The 18,465-nt window shown below is 36.7% G+C and overlaps 1 protein-coding gene across 1 annotated transcript in view; it reads left to right on the top strand.

The window, feature by feature from the left end:
- The window catches only part of LOC149774627 (transmembrane protease serine 9-like), a 131,150-nt gene extending 113,313 nt beyond the window's left edge, over positions 1-17,837 (top strand). Inside the window, exon 10 of the mRNA XM_089944955.1 lies at positions 17,734-17,837. Within this exon, the coding sequence (XP_089801081.1) occupies positions 17,734-17,837 (104 nt within the window). The remainder of the gene's footprint in view (positions 1-17,733) is intronic.
- The last annotated feature ends 628 nt before the right edge of the window (positions 17,838-18,465 follow it).

Genomic DNA, 18,465 nt, shown 5'->3' with positions numbered 1-18,465 from the left:
ACTTTAATAGTTAAATTTGTAAGATGTATATTGATGGCCATATCAAAATAATATATAGTCGTATACTAAGGTGATGTACCAAGGTTGTTTTTTGTTTTAAAAAATAAGGCAAATAATGCAGTAGAAAAAAACAAATTAATCATATCGAAATTTCCAGTTTTTTTTACACACACACACACACACACACACACACACACACACACTTTTATCTCTCTCTACCTGCTATATGTTTTACAATAATCTGTATAATATGTGTATGCTTGAAACATCTTAATCTGTAAGTTTGCGCTTATATCCCTTTATTTGTTGGTTCCTGTCACTATAAACTGTATAGTACATGTTTGCTTACACTATCTTATATATGCATTTAATTTTTATTTCCCTTTTCAATATGTATTTTATTACTATAAACTTTATAATACATGTTTGTTTAAAACATGTTAATCGAGATGATTTAAATTATCTCTTCTTTCCTGCTGTATTATATTACCATAATCGTTATAAGATGTGATTTCTTAGACATAATAATCTGGAAGATTACATTTATCTCCTTTTCCTGCTTTATTAAATGCTATGATGTGTTTTCTACCTTTTTGCTTAGAACATCTTAATCTAGAAATGTAATGTATCTCCCTTTTCTTACGTTAGCTTATTTCTATAAATTGTATAGAACGGGTTTTAATTGAACATCTTAATCATTAAGAATACATTTATATCCCATTTCCTGCTATAACTTATTACTAAAAACTGTACAATATTTGTTTCCTTAGAACATCTTAATCGAGAAGGCTAATTTGATTTTCCGATCCCTGCTCTATTTTCTTCCTATAAACCGTAATGTAAGTGTTTGCTTAAGACATCTTAATATGTAAGTCTACATGTATTTCCCTTTTCCTCTTGTATTTTCTAAATATAAACAGAAAAGTACGTCTTCGCTTAGAACATACGCTTAAATTAATCACTTTTTTATAGCTGTAATTTATTGCTATAAAATATATTTTTAAGTATTTTTTTTTTCTGCTGTATTGTATACGTATATAATGTATAGTAAATGTATGCTTAGGATAACTTAACCATTAATATTTAGATTAACTCCATATTCCAACTGAAGTTTATAAGTATAATCTGTATATTACTTGTTTGTTTAGAAAATCTTAATCTATAATATTTACCGTATCTCCAAATTTCTCGAGTATCGTATTGTTATAGACTGTATAGTATGTATTTTCTTAGATCATCTTATGCGACATGTTAAATTGTTTCTCCCTTTCGCTCCGTATGTTATTGATATAAACTGTATATTACGTCTTTGCATAGAACGACTTGATATATATATAAGATTCAGTTCCTTTCCCTTTCCATGATGTATGTTATTGATATTTCTTGGCATCCGTCCGTCTACGAGAGACGATGGCATAGCTCCAAAGTACGCTTTTGCTTATCCTTCTTTTTAGCTCTCTTTTCAGCTTGCTTTATTCTTCTCTTTTCCTCTGCGTTTTGAACTCCCTGCCTGACAGCTAGACGCCAGCTGGAACGGTTGTTTGCACAGCTCTCCCAGTCATTGACATTGATGTTTGCTGTCTTCATATCCTTCTTGCAAACATCTTTGTAGCGCAGATGTGGTCGTCCAGTTGGTCGTGCACCTTCTGCTAACTCCCCATATAACAGGTCCTTGGGAATGCGACCTGGGTCCATTCTCTTGACATGGCCGAGCCAGCGAAGGCGCCTCTCGCTGAGTATGGAGAACATGCTGTTCATGTTGGCGCGTTCTAGAACCTCTGTGTTGGGTACTTTGTCCTGCCACTGGATGTGCAGAATGCGCCGCAGACATCTCAGGTGGAAGCTGTTGAGTTTCCTCTCGTGTCTTGCATAGGTGGTCCATGTTTCGCTGCTGTAGAGAAGTGAGCTGAGCACGCACGCTTGGTAGACATGCAGTTTGGTCTTCTCTGTGAGGTTGGGGTTGTTCCAGACCCTCTGGTTAAGTCTGGCCATCACTGCTGCTGCCTTGGCAATCCTGCCGCCCACCTCAGAATCAATGGAGAGTGAGCTGGAGATGTTAGACCCGAGGTATGTGAAGTTCTCGACAACTTCCAAATTGTACCCATCGATGGAGACAGAGGGAGGGGAGTCTGTGTCCTGTGCCATGACATTTGTTTTCTTCAAACTGATGGTCAGTCCAAATTCCTTACATGCATGGGAGAGGCAGCATACCAGCTGCTGGAGTCCATCTTCCGTGTGTGATGTCAAGGCTGCATCATCGGCAAAGAGCAATTCACGAATGAGTACCTCTGTGACTTTAGTCTTAGCACGGAGACGGGCGATGTTGAACAGCTTGCCGTCAGCCCTGGTATGGATGTACACTCCCTCGCTGCAGTCCTTGAATGCGTACTGGAGAAGCATGGAGAAGAAGATGGCAAAGAGCGTCGGTGCAAGGACACAGCCTTGTTTGACTCCGCTAACGACTGGGAATGCTTCAGATGTTGCGCCATTGAAGCACACTGTGCTGTGCATGTTCTCGTGGAACGACATAATGACAGCAAGCAGACGTGGGGGGCAGCCGATCTTCTGCAGGAGTCTGAAGAGTCCACTCCGACTAACCATGTCAAACACCTTCGTCAGGTCTATGAAGGCAATGTAGAGGGGCATACGCTGCTCGCGACACTTCTCCTGCAGCTGACGTAGTGAGAAGATCATGTCTACAGTTGACCTGCCGGCTCGAAATCCACACTGGGATTCTGGGTAGACGCGGGAGGCTAGGATCTGCAAGCGTGCCAAGGCAACACGGGCGAAGGCCTTTCCGACGATGCTGAGGAGGGAGATGCCCCGATAGTTGTTGCAGTCGCTACGGTCTCCTTTGTTTTTGTACAAAGTGACGATGTTGGCATCACGCATGTCCTGTGGGATGTATCCCTGTTCCCAGCAAAGGCAGAGGAGTGTGTGTAGGGGCTGGAGCAGTGCTGGTTTTCCGCTCTTGAGGACTTCAGGCGGAATGCCGTCGCTTCCAGAAGCCTTCCCACAGGCAAGGCAATCGATGGCTTTTCCGAGCTCTTCCAGGGTGGGCTGTGTGTCTAGCTCCTCCATGACAGGCAGGTCTGGAATGGCGTCCAGGGCAGTTCCAGTGACATTGTTTTGGGTTGCATATAGCTCAAGATAGTGCTCAACACATCGCTGCAGTTGTTTCCCCTGGTCTGTGATGACTTCGCCCGTCTTGGACTTGAGGGGGGCGGTCTTGTAGCTGGGGGGGCCTGTCGCTTTTTTGATACCCTCATACATTCCTCTTGTATCCCCGGTGTCAGCAGCTGTCTGTATACTGTTGCAAAGGTTCAGCCAGTAGGTGTTGGCACAGCGGCGGGCGGTCTTCTGGGCGTTATTCCTTGCAATCCTGAGGGCTTGTAGTGTTCTGGGGCTAGGTGCAGCCTTGTATGCCAGAAGGGCTTTCCTCTTTGCCTCAGTCACGGGCTCCATCTCCTCCCAGTTTGCCTCATACCAGTCGACATTCTTTCGCTCCCTCTTCCCGTAAGCTGTGATGGCTGATTTGTACACAGAGTCACGGATATGGGACCACTTGGAATCAATGGTGTCATCAGGTGTCACTTTGGTGAGGGCTTCCTTCAGTTTGCTGATGAACTGCTGTGTTTTCTCTGGGTTGCTTGCACAGTAGGTGTTGATACGTGGGTGACCCTTCTTCTTGGCGTGGTGCAGCTTCTTGGGTAATATTCGCACCTTGCTGGCCACGAGGGAATGGTCCGTGTCACAATCGGCACTGTGGTAGCTGCGGGTAAGGAGGACACTGGCCAGTTCTGCACGCCTGGTGATGACGAGGTCTAGCTGGTGCCAGTGGCGTGAACGTGGGTGTCTCCACGACACCTGGTGGATCTCCTTGCATTTGAAGAAAGTGTTTGTCACACATAGGCTGTGGGAGCAGCACATCTCCAGCAGTCGCTGACCATTCTCGTTGATCTTGCCCCTTCCGTAAAAACCGAGACAGGTGGACCAGGCCTCATGGTCAGCTCCCACTCTAGCATTGAAGTCTCCTAGTAAGTAAAGGCTTTCATTGTTGGGGATACTGGATATTGCCTGATCCAGAGCCTCATAAAACTTGTCTTTCTCCTCGTAGGTGGAGTAGAGGGTTGGGGCGTACACACTGAAGATGTTGACCGGGCCTAAGGATGTTGACAGCCGGAGGGCAAGGATTCTCTCAGTAGCTGATGATGGAGGTTCAATGAAGGCGATTAGCGTGTTCTTGACGGCAAAGCCTACACCATGCTGCCTAGGTTCATCCAAGGGCTTCCCCTGCCAAAAGAATGTGTAATTGGCTTCCCTGATGGTGCCGCTGTCAGCCAGTCGGGTCTCCTGGAGGCAGGCAATGTCGATGTTCAGTCGGGAGAGTTCTCTGTCAATGACGGCAGTCTTCCGTGCATCGTCGATCTGCTGTAGGTCAGTGGTCAATCCAGGACACATGGTCCTGATGTTCCAGGTTGCAAAACGAAGAGTTGGAGTCTTTTTATTTCTTCTTTTAGTCTTTCCTGTTGCAGAGTTTTGTGGCCCACTTGTCGAGATGGTTCTCTGAGCTCCACGCACCCAGTGAAGCAGGCAGGCCATGGCGGGCAGCACCTTACTGACTGGGGGCTGCCCAGCTTGAGGCGGGCGGTAGCTGTCCAGTGAGACCTGATGATCTCTCCCACCGTCAGAAGTAACCCCTGGCGCCAAGCTCTACGCCAATCGAGCTTTGACTTAGAACCGGTAAACTGCTACTTCTCGTGTTGTGCCGACGCCGTACGACGACGCTGGAGTGTCCTCTCCAGTGGAGCTATGAAGCCTGGGCAGGGTGGTATGGAGAATCAGCTGTTGCCCATGCAGCAGATCCCCCCTCTCCACGCAGCTGGTGTGCCCAAGGGAACGACGAATGCCGATACAGCTTGGCACCAACGGCGTCGCAGGAGTTGCCGGAATGACGTTGAAGTCAATGCCATACCGCCTTAGGGACTCCATCTCCGGATTTTCTGTCGGGGTTTACTCCCTTAGCCTTTCCCATGAGTGGGTATAGCCACAAGGCAGCAGAGGTTTGGAATCGGAGTTTTCCTTCTCCTAGATGAGCTACCATCCAAGGTTTACGAGTCCCATCTACCCGAAGCAACTGGTTTTAAGGCGCCAGTGGGCCGCCTTCACCCCTTCTCCTGTTAGTAGAAAACATGGTCTGCCGGGCTTCAAATGTAAGCCACTCGCGAAGGCCAGGAGCTGGATTTTAGTTGACAGAGGCAGTAGGAGACGCAGGCCGTATGGGACATTTTGGAGGATTGGGGCGCTTGTCTCCCACTCCCACCCCGGGCAATGTCAACCTTAGACCACTGTTATTGATATAAAGTGTATAGTAAGTGTTTCCTTAGAACATTTTGACAAACACCATTACATATCTCTCCCATTTCCTGCTGTAACTTACTTCTATAGTCTGAATTGTACTTGTTTCCTTCGAACATATTAATCTATAATTTTAATTTAATTTCAATTTCCCTGCTGTATTCTATCGCTTTAAACTGAATAGCACGTGTTTGCTTCGACCATCGTATTATATGCGATTACACTTGTATCCATTTACTATAAACTGTATAGTACGTGTTTGTATAGAACATCTTACTCTATATAATTAAGTTTATGTCCCTTGTACTGATGTAGTTAGTTAATTAAGTGTATATTGTATGTGTTTGAGTAGAACACCTTAATCTATATCTTACATTTTTCTCCCTTTTACTGCATTAGATTAATGCTCAAAACTGTATAGTACGATTTTATATTGAATAAGGTCCTTACAAATAACATACAAGTGAGAAGTCATATAGTCTCTTCTTTATCTGGAGATAAGAATGCCAAAATAAAATATAATTACAGCTTTGCATCGTGAATTTCCTGAGAAAAAAAAAGTATTTTCTTAATTCTTAATATATAGGATTCAATTTATCTGCCTTTCATAACAGTAATGTACTGAAACAAATTATATAGTAAGTATTTACTTAGAAAATCTTAATCTATGATATCATATTTTCTCCCTTTTCCTGCTTTATCTTATTAACATAAACTGTACAGTTCGTATCGTGGCTTTAATACCTTGTTGAAGAAGATGGATCTGGCTTGGAAAGGAAATATCGGAATTTTCAGTAAATATTTGCTGTAAAATTTGTAAGTTAGCTTGCGGAAGAGCATTTGCTGTGGATAAATATGATTTCTTTCTCGTCACTCATAGTTTTGATAAAGACAATACTCTTATCTTACTGACTGAGATCATGGAAACGTTGTCGTAATTAATATCAGTGACATTATGAGTTTATGATGTTAATATGGATCGGGGAGATAGCAACATGAGAGGCAGTGTTGATGGTGGTGAATCATAACGAATGCGACATCATTACACACTAGAAATGTTGGCAGAAATAATATGAATGCGCTGAAAGAAATTTCATTAAACTGCCGTGAAACCATTGAGCACCATTTACATAATGGCGACCAATACTCTTCCTCTATATTTATTACACACCTTCAAGATATTTAATGAACATAGCTTACTCTTCCGAGATATGGTGCTTCTTTTATACTCGTCCGGGATATACATACTATACGGAATACTCTTCCGATGTATCGGTACATCTATAATACTCTTCCTAGTTACCCAATATATATTGACTTCTCTTCTGAGATATACCGTATATCTGAAATGCTCTTACCAGAACATCGGTAATACTATTCCGAGTCATACAATACACATGGAAAAATATAGAGTACAAAAATGGAAATGATATATGCCCATAGTGCGTAACACATTTACAAAAACTATAAGGCACGTCGTATAACGGTGTTACATGGGTTATATAAATGCCCAGTATCCAAAATATGATGATGATTATTGTTGTTATTATTATTATTATTATTATTATTATTATTATTATTATTATTGTTATTGTTATCAATCCAATGTGTGTATATGAATAAAGGGTTGAATACGGACTCTTACCAAATGACTACACTTCATGTAGATTGATAAAGTATTAGATGGTTCATTCTTTGTCGGGTTCACATGTTATGTATCCAAGTATTAACAAGTAATTTGAACAGAAAATTTCCAATTATATGACACTAGTTTTATGAATCAAACATTGTAAGAAGAAAGGAAACGCTATGTTTGTTTAAAGCTACTCTAAAACCTTTCTTCGCTCAAAATAAAGGAATCCGAATTTATTGTAGATAATTAGGAACCATTCATATCGATATGTGTTTTGTCAACTGCTTATGATTCAGCCTAGAAAATCATTATCAAATTATATTAAAATAATACTAAACACATGAGTGTGCTACAGGTTGGTGTTTTTCTAGTATCAGTTGCTTTGCCATGTTCTGAGAAGTTTCTTCCAATAAAAGTACTTTTATTGAGAGAATAGAATGTGGCTTTATTAATATTCCTATCCATTGTGATAATTTGAAACCAGACTTAGTCGTTGTGTTTGCAGAAGAGGTGCTTCAAAGCCCAATAAGAATATTAATTTATGACTAGGTAAATATGAAGCAGGGGGCCTGTCTGTATCAAACAGTTGATCCAATTTAAGTTGAAATCACTGGTTCATGAACAGCTTGTGCAGTGAGTAGGGCTGTAGCACAGACAGTTGGAGATAATGTTGTTAATCAGGAATGTTTTCATTTCGCTGACGCATTTATCGGTCCGACTCTTGATCATGTTCAGGGTATAAATCTAAGTCATCCTCTTTTTAGTACAATTTTAATAAGGTGATAAAAGATCGCTCACTGTGGAAGCAAAAGGATATCCTGAGATATCCTGAGATTTCATATTTGCTTCACATGGATATTAACGACAAGTGTGAAATCATTTACATGGATCAAAAATGAAAGACAGCGTTTCTGCGCATTTGCATCTTAACACACATGTGAATGGTCTGGATAACCCATTTAAAAGATACCTAAAGCTATATGCAACGAATTACAACATTTGATAACCATTTATGAAAATGTGGTTAGACCGTATCGGTTCATTGCCTGTAACCAAAATCAGATGACAAGTACACGTTGTATATAATATGTTGTTCCGAAAGATTTCCATAGGCTATACATTTGTATGAATATTAAAACTGCAAATATTGTACATATTTATTTTTTTAAGTTGTTTTTAACAAATTTCTCTCTTTCTAAGCAGTATGATCATAGGTCTATTTCATATCCGGATATTCTTTGCAAGTTATGGATGATTTAGACAACCAACCGTTTAATTCTTCTTCCTATCAACCTCATTTTCAAGCGGGTTAGGTAACTGTACTTCAAATTTTGAAAATATATCTTAAGTATAAGATATTGTCTTGATGCCGGGAAGAAGTGGAACGAGGTTCTTTCTTGCTGTTTCATGTTAGTGAATCAGTTCCAAGATCTTAAGATTTTACTCAATTTCAACAAGTAATTTGACTTACTGTCCTTGACCTTTTTGAAGTTATTTAAATAGAAACGTGTTTCTGACTAAGTTTCAGAATTTAATATTATTGACTTTGTTGGAAATGAGGGATTTATATATGAATACAAAGAAAATGAGTTTTCGGCTGAGTGATATAATTTTGGCTCTCGTGTTCATACATTGGGTTAATCTTCATATTAAGTAGTATGGTCCTTATAAAGTTAAACATTTAACACTCCTTCAGGCGAAACTAACACATCTTTTACATACAAATATGTTAATGGAGTATGAAGATAAAGGTAACACTTTTAATCCATCAATACATTTTGTGTACATATGCCACACGTAAAGATTTAGCGGTTGCGTGAAATCAGACCGTACTGATTATGGTCTAACCAATGCTCGGAACTCAGAAATATTAAACAATCTAGACCAGGATCTGTGGCAATCGAGACCACAAGAGGAGAGAGATCTAGTTATTAAGTGAAAATGATCTATTGTTTCCAGATGTTACAACACAAGCAAGTAGCATATATAATAATAATAATAATATTTCAGATTCTTCACTTGTGAAACAAAAGTATTTAGACGATCCATGACGTCATCGTTAAACATATCAGATGGAACGATCATTGGGAACCATTCAGAAATTCTAAGACCGACTCAGTGATGAAATATAACAATCAAATTAGCATGAATTTAATTCTGCAGTGTTGTGTCACATTGTTGGACATCTGTTTTAATACGCTCGCCTCAACTATAAGGGAGTTAAGGTCAAGGCTGAATAAAGTTGCATCTTAGGGTATTTTATAAGTGGGGTTTACCTGAGTAATAGTTATTGATTTATTCATTATTAGTTCTAGCTGACTCACTTAATTGCGTTCTGTTTATTTATGGAAGTATTTTACCTGTTTACAGTTATAAGTTTTTCATAAATTAGAGGATTAAGAAACGTTTTTCTGTGAATTCATTTAATGGCATATTTTCCAAAGGTAACATACCTGATTTTGAAACAAATCTATGAGCTATTGCATGTATAGCAGTATACGGGGAATGGTTGGATGGATGAATCGATCTTATGTTGTTTCTTTAAAATGATAATTTTCACCGTTGATTCTTTTCCAAAGCATAATCAATCGGTGTACACATATTTATATTATCATCTAACTGAATACAATGGTCAATTTAAAAAGAAGTTATTTAGCTTTTCTTTTGAACTTAAAGTTTGAAATTTGACAATGTCGAATCTGGGGACAGACCCAGTTCACGGTATCACATGAGCTGTCTCATATTTCCACTGAAAAATACGGTGCAATTTACAGTAGTTCTTGTACGATTTGCTAATTGCATTAAGTAGTAAAAATGTACGAGAATCATTACATAAGTGTAGAAATTAATAACTTTGCTTCACCCTGCACAAAACCCTTAATTCTTATTTAGTAGATTTTCATGGACATTTTAATCAATATCATCATTAATTCGGATACGAGCTGAGATAGACACTAGGATGACCAGATGTAATTCTAACAAATGAAATTTGTTTTACCAGAAAAAAATATGACATTATTGGCGATGTTTAAAATACAATTAATGCATCGTTAGCTGTGATAATGTATAACGTGTTAACAAATAGTCATACTTTAGTTCTACATAGCTGAGACAAATTAATACAAGCAGATGTTATAAGAAATTTGCAAAAATACTTGAAATATTTAGAGCTAATGAAAAGTTTTTCTATAAGTATTTGTTTTTCTATATTGTACAAACGTGCAATAGTATTATATTTGTAAACAAAACGCATTGGATATGCATGCAGACCATACAAATGATTAATTAGACTTAAGACTTTGCTTTACAAAATGAAAAAAATATATATATTCGTCAATCTCCGTAAACAATCAGTAGTTTCCGTGTAACAAAACCGGATATGACGTACATTTATCCCTTCTATTAAACCTAGCAATTCAAAAGCTTAATTTGCCCACGTGAATGTCTGTGTGATATAGCGTACGATCGAGCTTTTGAGCAGCAAATATGGTGCACAATTGTGTACGGATGTAACCAAAAGATTGATGATGGGAAAAATCGTTCTTTTTTTTCTCGAAAAAACATCTTTGCCGCAAAAATTGTATATATTATTTGGGATCGAACAGGGGAGGGATGGAAAAATTGTATTATTTATGCCGGATTATAGTGAATATGGCCTAAAGACTATTCGGCCCAACTCGAAATACAATTCGGCTAAACTTAACAATTGTTTGTACGTTCTTCTTCTTCAACACAAAGGTAGATGCTATGTAAGAGAGGTTTTAGGGAGAAAAAACTAAATTTAAATCAACTTTTTGATATTCGTAGAAAGAAAATGATCATAGTTCGTAATATAAATATTTATGAGAGAAGACAACAACTGGCATATCGTGCTTGTTCTAATTATAATATTTATATACATTGTTTTGCTAACAAATATATGCATCTACACAACGACAATCACAAGTCTTCCGGTCAAATTATCAATAATCATTTATAAAATAAAAATCCGTGACAGATAACATTCTACATAATACGTATACATTTTTCCAATGGTAGTGTAGATTAGATATTTTAACAAATATACTTAATTTTAGGCTTCACGTTTTGACACAGCTGCACACAATACATACTAAATTACACATGAGAGATAGAGAGAGAATAGTGTTGAGCATTTTGTCAGTATTTAATTGCTGCAATATGAAGCTCTTACCAGTCAATTGTATTGTTTGTTTTTATTTTTCAAGTTGTGTCAGTGCTTGCGCTCGTAAATTCAAAGCTTGTCATTACTGGTCAATATCGTCAATACTATTTGCTCCATTATTCCGTACAAATTAGAAAGGAAATACTTTTGCGTTTAATTTGTTCCCGTCCCCCCCCCACACACACACAAGCAAACATACTCACTGTACAAAATACATTGTCCTCAATGAAAGTAAACTGAAAGAAATAACCTTGCATTGTTTTCATATATTCCTTCTTTTTTCATCATGCGCAAATTATTTTAAAAGAATATATATCCAAGAAATCCGTAACTGTAGTGGATGCCAGCTTTCGTATTCATCCTGGAGTGCGAATCGCTTATGTCAAATAACAAAATCGCAATTGATAGGAAATTATCACCCGATTGCTTGAAGGCACGTGCCATTTACGCATGATAAGTTATGTATTGCACCCTGACCCAGATCGTATTGTATCAAGGTTAACTAGAAGTCGGTATCTCGAAAATAAAAAAATAAAGAATCATTATTTTAAAATACATTCCATGCGAGTGCACATGTTAATCGTTTTGCTAGCATGGGTTACAAAAGTATTATTAAAGCAAATTATTATTGTGGATATCATTTGCCCTTCAACCATCAATTATGAATGCATTTGGCAAACATATAGAAGCCTGGGTGATAAACACAACGGCATGAAACAATAAACTCAATTTTTAAACTTAGAGGCAGGATATCAAGTAGATAGATTATTTTATTACAATGCAATCCAGCCGCGAAAAATGTTGACTTTGACATCTTTTTAGAGTGCCGATTTTGTATCCTGAAGTCGGCAGACAAAATGGAAGTCAAGTTTGCTTCCTTTGGATTCTTTAAGTGTGACGATTTCTTTCATCTTTTTTTAATAAAGTCTGCCTACACAGGAAAGCCAGCATTGAGTTTTTTACCTGTGTTAACGGGAATGTTCAAAATAAATTGACATTGATATAGATTCCTTGAAGATGAAGATATTTTTTTGCAAACGAGTCTGATATTGAAGATTGTTCTTTGGTGTTCCTTCTTGTTCAGAAACGTTCCTGCTCTTCAGCAATAATCTTCTCTGCTTAAAGCTTTTGTGTGTTGGGAATTATTTTCAGTATGCGATTGATCAAACGGATGATTCTGTAATTTTGGCAAAGCTGTAGGGTTCTTTGTTTTGGTGAGCACTATGAATAAGGATTGAGTCCTTGTCTTGGACCATTCTCCTGTCAGCCAAATATTGTTGCAGATTGCTGTTTGGAATGTGACTATCTCATTTCCTCATGCTTCAAACTAGTTCTGCTAGTATGTTTTCAATGCCGGTTGACATTCCTTCTTTAGTGACCTAAATGCAACTTAAAATTTTTCACGAAGAATGGGGTTGACATCAATTAATTCTGTCTGAGGGCAATTTACTACTGCGGGATCTCCTTTGGTCTTATGATTGCACAGTTCTGAACAGTATTATGTCCATCGAATCAAGTTCTATATGTGGGCCATTTTTTCCGACTTGTATTGGATGTTGGTAGTTTACCCTTATTAATGGGTTGTGAGATATTTTAATAGTTGATATGCCATTTTGTCTTCACGTCTACTCAGATTTCAATTCTGCAGCATTGCCTATATATGCCGGATTCCCTTGCCATGTTGATGCTTGTCCTGATCATGTTGTTTATCTCTCTGTACTTTATAGCTCTTTACTGATCTCTGTTTCCTTTTAGTTCAATCATTTTCTTTTGTCGCATAGTTCAAAGACATATGATGTGTCCCAATCTTTCTTTCTTCGACGATATTTGCCCATGATCTTGCTAGCTGTGCCAGTCACAACTATGTTGAATGTGGTTGCTAAGGACTCTCAGTCGGTATCTTGGCTGCCAAGAGTCATCATCGTTGCAAATTTACATCCTAACTTAGCTTGGAAGGCTACAACGAATTTTGGATCTTTCAGTCGTTCAAGTAAAAATCGGATTGTTTGTTGGTTAAGAATGTTGACCGTATTCAGGTGGAGGCGAAATGTTGTCATTAATACGTCAAGGTCACTTCCAATATTTGCTCATGGAAAGTGTCGTGTTAAGGCGAGAAACAGTCAACTGCAGAATTGTTTTATCTCCAAAATGTAATCAATCTGATTGTGACGTTTTCTCAGCGAACTTCGCCGAGATCAATAATGTTCCAGTTGTTCCTCTCCAATTAATGTCTAAGTTATTTCAACTTTCTGACAGCCTTCAGTGTTATAACGTTTCATGTACCAATGATAATGTTGTCTCTATCACGGATCTTGGTAGTGGATACACCAGTAACATACTTGTCACCTCCGTCATGGTGTGCAGTGGAAGGCGCGGTCACTATTGACCCGAGCTGCGACCGATCCGGTATGGAAGAAACGTTAATTGTCTTCATGTGGTATGTCAAGGGCACGACACAACCTGGGAGATGAACAAAAATGTGATCCACTGATATAAAGAGGAACGCCCTGGCCCTGATCACACGATCGTTTAGCTCATCTTGAATCCATTTGTCTGGAAGTTGACTTCATTGACTAAGTCAAAGTGCAGATGAGGAAACGCCTAATCACTACGAGGCACAAGCCAAAGTGGAGCAGGCTGTCACAAAGGCGGCGCCATATGAAACAACGCTGTTTGGGAGACTGCCTGGTGAGGACGTTTCCCCTACTTGTAAATAAATAAACAGCACCAGGAACACCCTCCCGGCGAACAGTGTCTCGCAAAAAATGGTGGACAAACCATGCAATTCTAGATTTAATATAGCTGGCCATGTTAGTTGTGATGCTTTTATATTACGCCAAATGCTAAAACTAAGGCTGTGACCCACACAAAGAGAAACATGACGAAAGAAAAAAAAATTAAATATCTTGCGATCACTTAAATAAGACACAGAAGTATCACCCTTGAACAGTGTCTCAGAAAATGATAAACGTCTCACATATATTGCTCTTGTACTGAAATCTATATTTATTGAAAATAGACCATGATGTTACGTTGTCCTGCTGCTTTCGTATTATGTTCATACAAAACACTTAGGCACGCTTACTAAAACATAATAATTCACGATGTTTATACAAAAAGAAAGCTTTTTTATATTTGCTTGTTTCACTGTACAATATTTGGTTGTAACTACTTATAATATGAGTGTGTAAAGTAATAGGTGTGTACATTTCATTTGTGTTATCATTGTTTCGTATAATCTACATCTAGAAACCTAGTAAACCTCTTACAAACACATTAAAGGAAATTATATATATATATATATATATATATATATATATTGTGTGTGTATGTGTGTCCAGCATGAATGTGCTAAACCAATACTATTAATTTATATACACTTTGTTTCCCATTCAGTTAGATTTTGTGTAAAATTTGTATAATTTTAAAGGAGATAGTCCTCATTAAGTGCATAAGCTTTTACGCTACTTTCTCCATAATACATGCATTAAAGTATACTTCACGCCAAACTATTAACTATATATATATATATGTTATGATATATATCCATAATACATGCAACACATTAAACTTCACGCCAAACTATTAACTGTATATATGTTTTGATATATTTCCATTATACATGCATTAAATTATACTTCACGCCAAACAATTGATTATATAGATATGTTGTGATATATTTCCATAATACATGCTTTAAATTATACTTCACGCAAACTATTAACTATATATATGTTGTGATATATTGCCATAATACATGCATTAAATTATACTTCAAAGCCAAACTATTAACAATATATATCTTGTGATATATTTCCATAATACATGCATTAAATTATACTTCACGCCAGACTATTAACTGCATAATGTTGTGATATATTTCCATAATACATGCATTAAATTAAACTTCAAGCCAAACTATTAACTGTATATGTGTTTTGATATATTTCCATTATATATGCATTAAATTATACTTCACGCCAAACTATTGACTATATATTATATAGATATGTTGTGATATATTTCCATAATACATGCAACACATTAAACTTCATTAAATTATACTTCAAAGCCAAACTATTAACAATATATATCTTGTGATATATTTCCATAATACATGCATTAAATTATACTTCACGCCAGACTATTAACTACATAATGTTGTGATATATTTCCATAATACATGCATTCAATTATACTTCACGCCAAACTATTAACTATATATATGTTGTGATATATTTCCATAATACATGCATTAAATTATACTTCACAGCTAAACTATTAGCAATATATATCTTGTGACATATTTCCATAATACATGAATTAAATTATACTTCACGCCAAACTATTAACTATATAATGTTGTTATATATTTCCATGATACATGCATTAAATTATACTTCATGCCAAACTATTAACTATAGATATGTTGTGATATATATTCCATAATAAATGCATTAAATTATACTTCACACCAAACTATTAGCTATATATATGTTGGGATATATTTCCATAATACATGCATTAACTTATACTTCACGCCAAACTATTAACTATATATATATGTTTTTATATATTTCCATAATACATGCATTGAATTATACTTCACACCAAACTATGAGCTATATATATGTTGTGATATATTTCCATAATACATGCATTGAATTATCCTTCACGCCAAACTATTAACTATATATATGTTGTGATTAAGGGACTGTATTATCAATGTAGTATAACTATATTAAACCAGAGCTGCTCTTTTCAACGCCATAACTCAAAATAACATAATTCATTATTATATAAACTAAATTGTCATTCAAAATTACGCGTTACCTATAAATCAGAGATTGAAATGAACATATCAATTTTCTCTCTTGTCTTACCTCTGTTACCTGTAAACACATTAGGATCAGACGATCGTAATAAACATCACTCATGCTAAATCAAAGTATGACAACAGAGATTAAAAACAAGCAGAAGATTGATACATTGTTAAATATATGTAATCTGTATGCAACATTTCTAGCTTCTACATGCATGACATCACATCAACAAACAGTCACTTCCCTAGACTGTATTATTTTGCGCTATTCAGAATGTAACAAATATTAACTTTCCTGTATATATTCCTCTATATTTGTATATTAAAATATTATCAAATGTAAGAATACTGCATCGACTTTATTTACTTTGGGATGAGGCAGTTCCATTAGAAGTTTCATTTAAAAAAATCAGGGTATATTGGCGAGGAAAGTCAAGCAAGTTGTTTATTATTCTGTTCTAGAAACATTAATTATATTGTTTATATAGTCAGCAGGCTTAGCCAACAAAGTAACTAAATATTAGAGTACACATCAATATTCAGATGAACGAATCTAGCGGGTGGTACAGGGTATTCAGTGACAAAGTAAAACTAAATAAATCGCTGAAAGCCATTAGGTTGGGTCGTAATGTAAGAATCCTTATTTTCAGTAACTGGTTTATCACCATGACTGATTTTTCTTAGACTCAAATTATACACACCCCATAACACACATCTAAAACAGTGGAAATTAAATTTAGTTTTGCAGTATCAACCGTTTCTCATCAAAATGAGGTTTCATATTATAAGGAAACCCCGAATCAATAAAATATTAATTTGTCAACGATTCTCAAATTATCTGAAACATACGTGACATTTACTATCATACCCTAATGCAAGTCTATTTTTTTACTGTTTCATAAAGACTCTGTGATATATAATTAAAAACATAGGCATAACATTTGAAATCATTTGACCCTAAGATTAAATACAAAATACCTAGTAAATATATTTAAAAAATCCATTTCATAATTCGAAATTGATGTTTATCATTATGATTATTATTAATATAATTATAAATATTTTTAAGTTCAAATGGCGTGTGTGGCTATATATATGATAAACTGTACATTTAAAATCAAAGCATTATTTTCAAAATAAGAAGGTTTCAGCGATCTATGCTGACACGATTTTTTTCAAGGAAGTGCAAGTGATGGAAGATATTTTGAAAAAGAGAAAAGTATGTTTGTCTTGGCAAGCTTTCGTTACGAACGTGAAATAAAATATGATGTTTATGACAATGATTAATGAGATATTGCTGATCTAAACAAGAGGCGAAAGTGGTTTCAAGTCTTCAATTTTTTTTAACCTTTAACCGACCTATACATCGGTTATATTTTAGGACGGGAGGGTTAGCGACTGTACATTCTTGCTTGCAATTTAGCAAGGGATTTATATTAGCAATATAAAGCTGCATTTTGTGAAGAAATGTTTAGTACCGTAGGCTTTTTGTCGGGTAGGGTTAGGTTTACTCCAGAACCTGTCTTTTGTTCTGTAATTATTGTGAACATAATGTAATCTGTATAACTTACCGTATAAAAGGTCATAACGTTTTATCGTATATGCTCGTGTCATGCATATTACATAGTGATATATGTATTTTCAGTTGACCAGAGTGACCCGAGTGACCGGAGCGATGCCAAATGTTGGAGTGATCGGAGTCGTTTTGGTATCTGCTGTAAGCCTATTAATTGACAGTAGCAGCTGTGAAGCTGGACCATAGCAGCCGTGGAGGTGAGGAAGATTTTGCTGGTCGAGGAGCAGGTGATCGCGAGTTGCTGGCCGAGATTGGTGGGCGCTGACTACTTGATTGACTATCAGTAATACTGACGGCTTGATTGGCCACTGTGTCTGGTACCCGGGTGTGTTGGTGACGGAGTGTGTAACACCATGTATGTCAATTTTTAGCTGTGGGACAATTTTGGGGCTTTCTAAAACCCGGTGTGTGTTTTGGGACTGTTAAGATAATTTGCATATCTGTCCCATTTGTATACACTAATTCACTATTTGACTGAATACATTTTACTATATGAGTAAAATATAGCATTTGGTTTACTATTTGAGTACAACACATCAATCGTTACGTAGTGATATCGCTGTGAATCATGCACCTCTTGTAGCTGTACTGTGCAATGTCACTTATTTGTATTTTCTTTATTAAGTCCGTGCGTTTTATGTTTACTTATCAAATATGTGGATCATATTCACCCAGATATTAATCGTACTTGATTGATCATTCAAGTCTTTCGTTATAAACATTAGAATTGTATGAAAATCAAAATAGCTATGTTGTAAGTCCGATATCCAACCCGGTTATCATGTTACAACAACTACAAAACAGTTTATATTAATAAGATAGAGAGAGATACCGTTAAACTTTAAAATTAAGATGTTCTCTGCAAACACCTGCTATAGAGTTTATACGAATAA

The sequence above is a fragment of the Sinohyriopsis cumingii genome, unplaced genomic scaffold, assembly GCF_028554795.1.
Source record: "Sinohyriopsis cumingii isolate HCF-2022 unplaced genomic scaffold, ASM2855479v2 utg000160l, whole genome shotgun sequence".
NCBI classification, from domain to species: Eukaryota; Metazoa; Mollusca; class Bivalvia; order Unionida; family Unionidae; genus Sinohyriopsis; species Sinohyriopsis cumingii.
The sequence above is the reverse complement of the archived record's forward strand: the minus strand, read 5'-3'. Positions and strand labels throughout refer to the sequence as shown.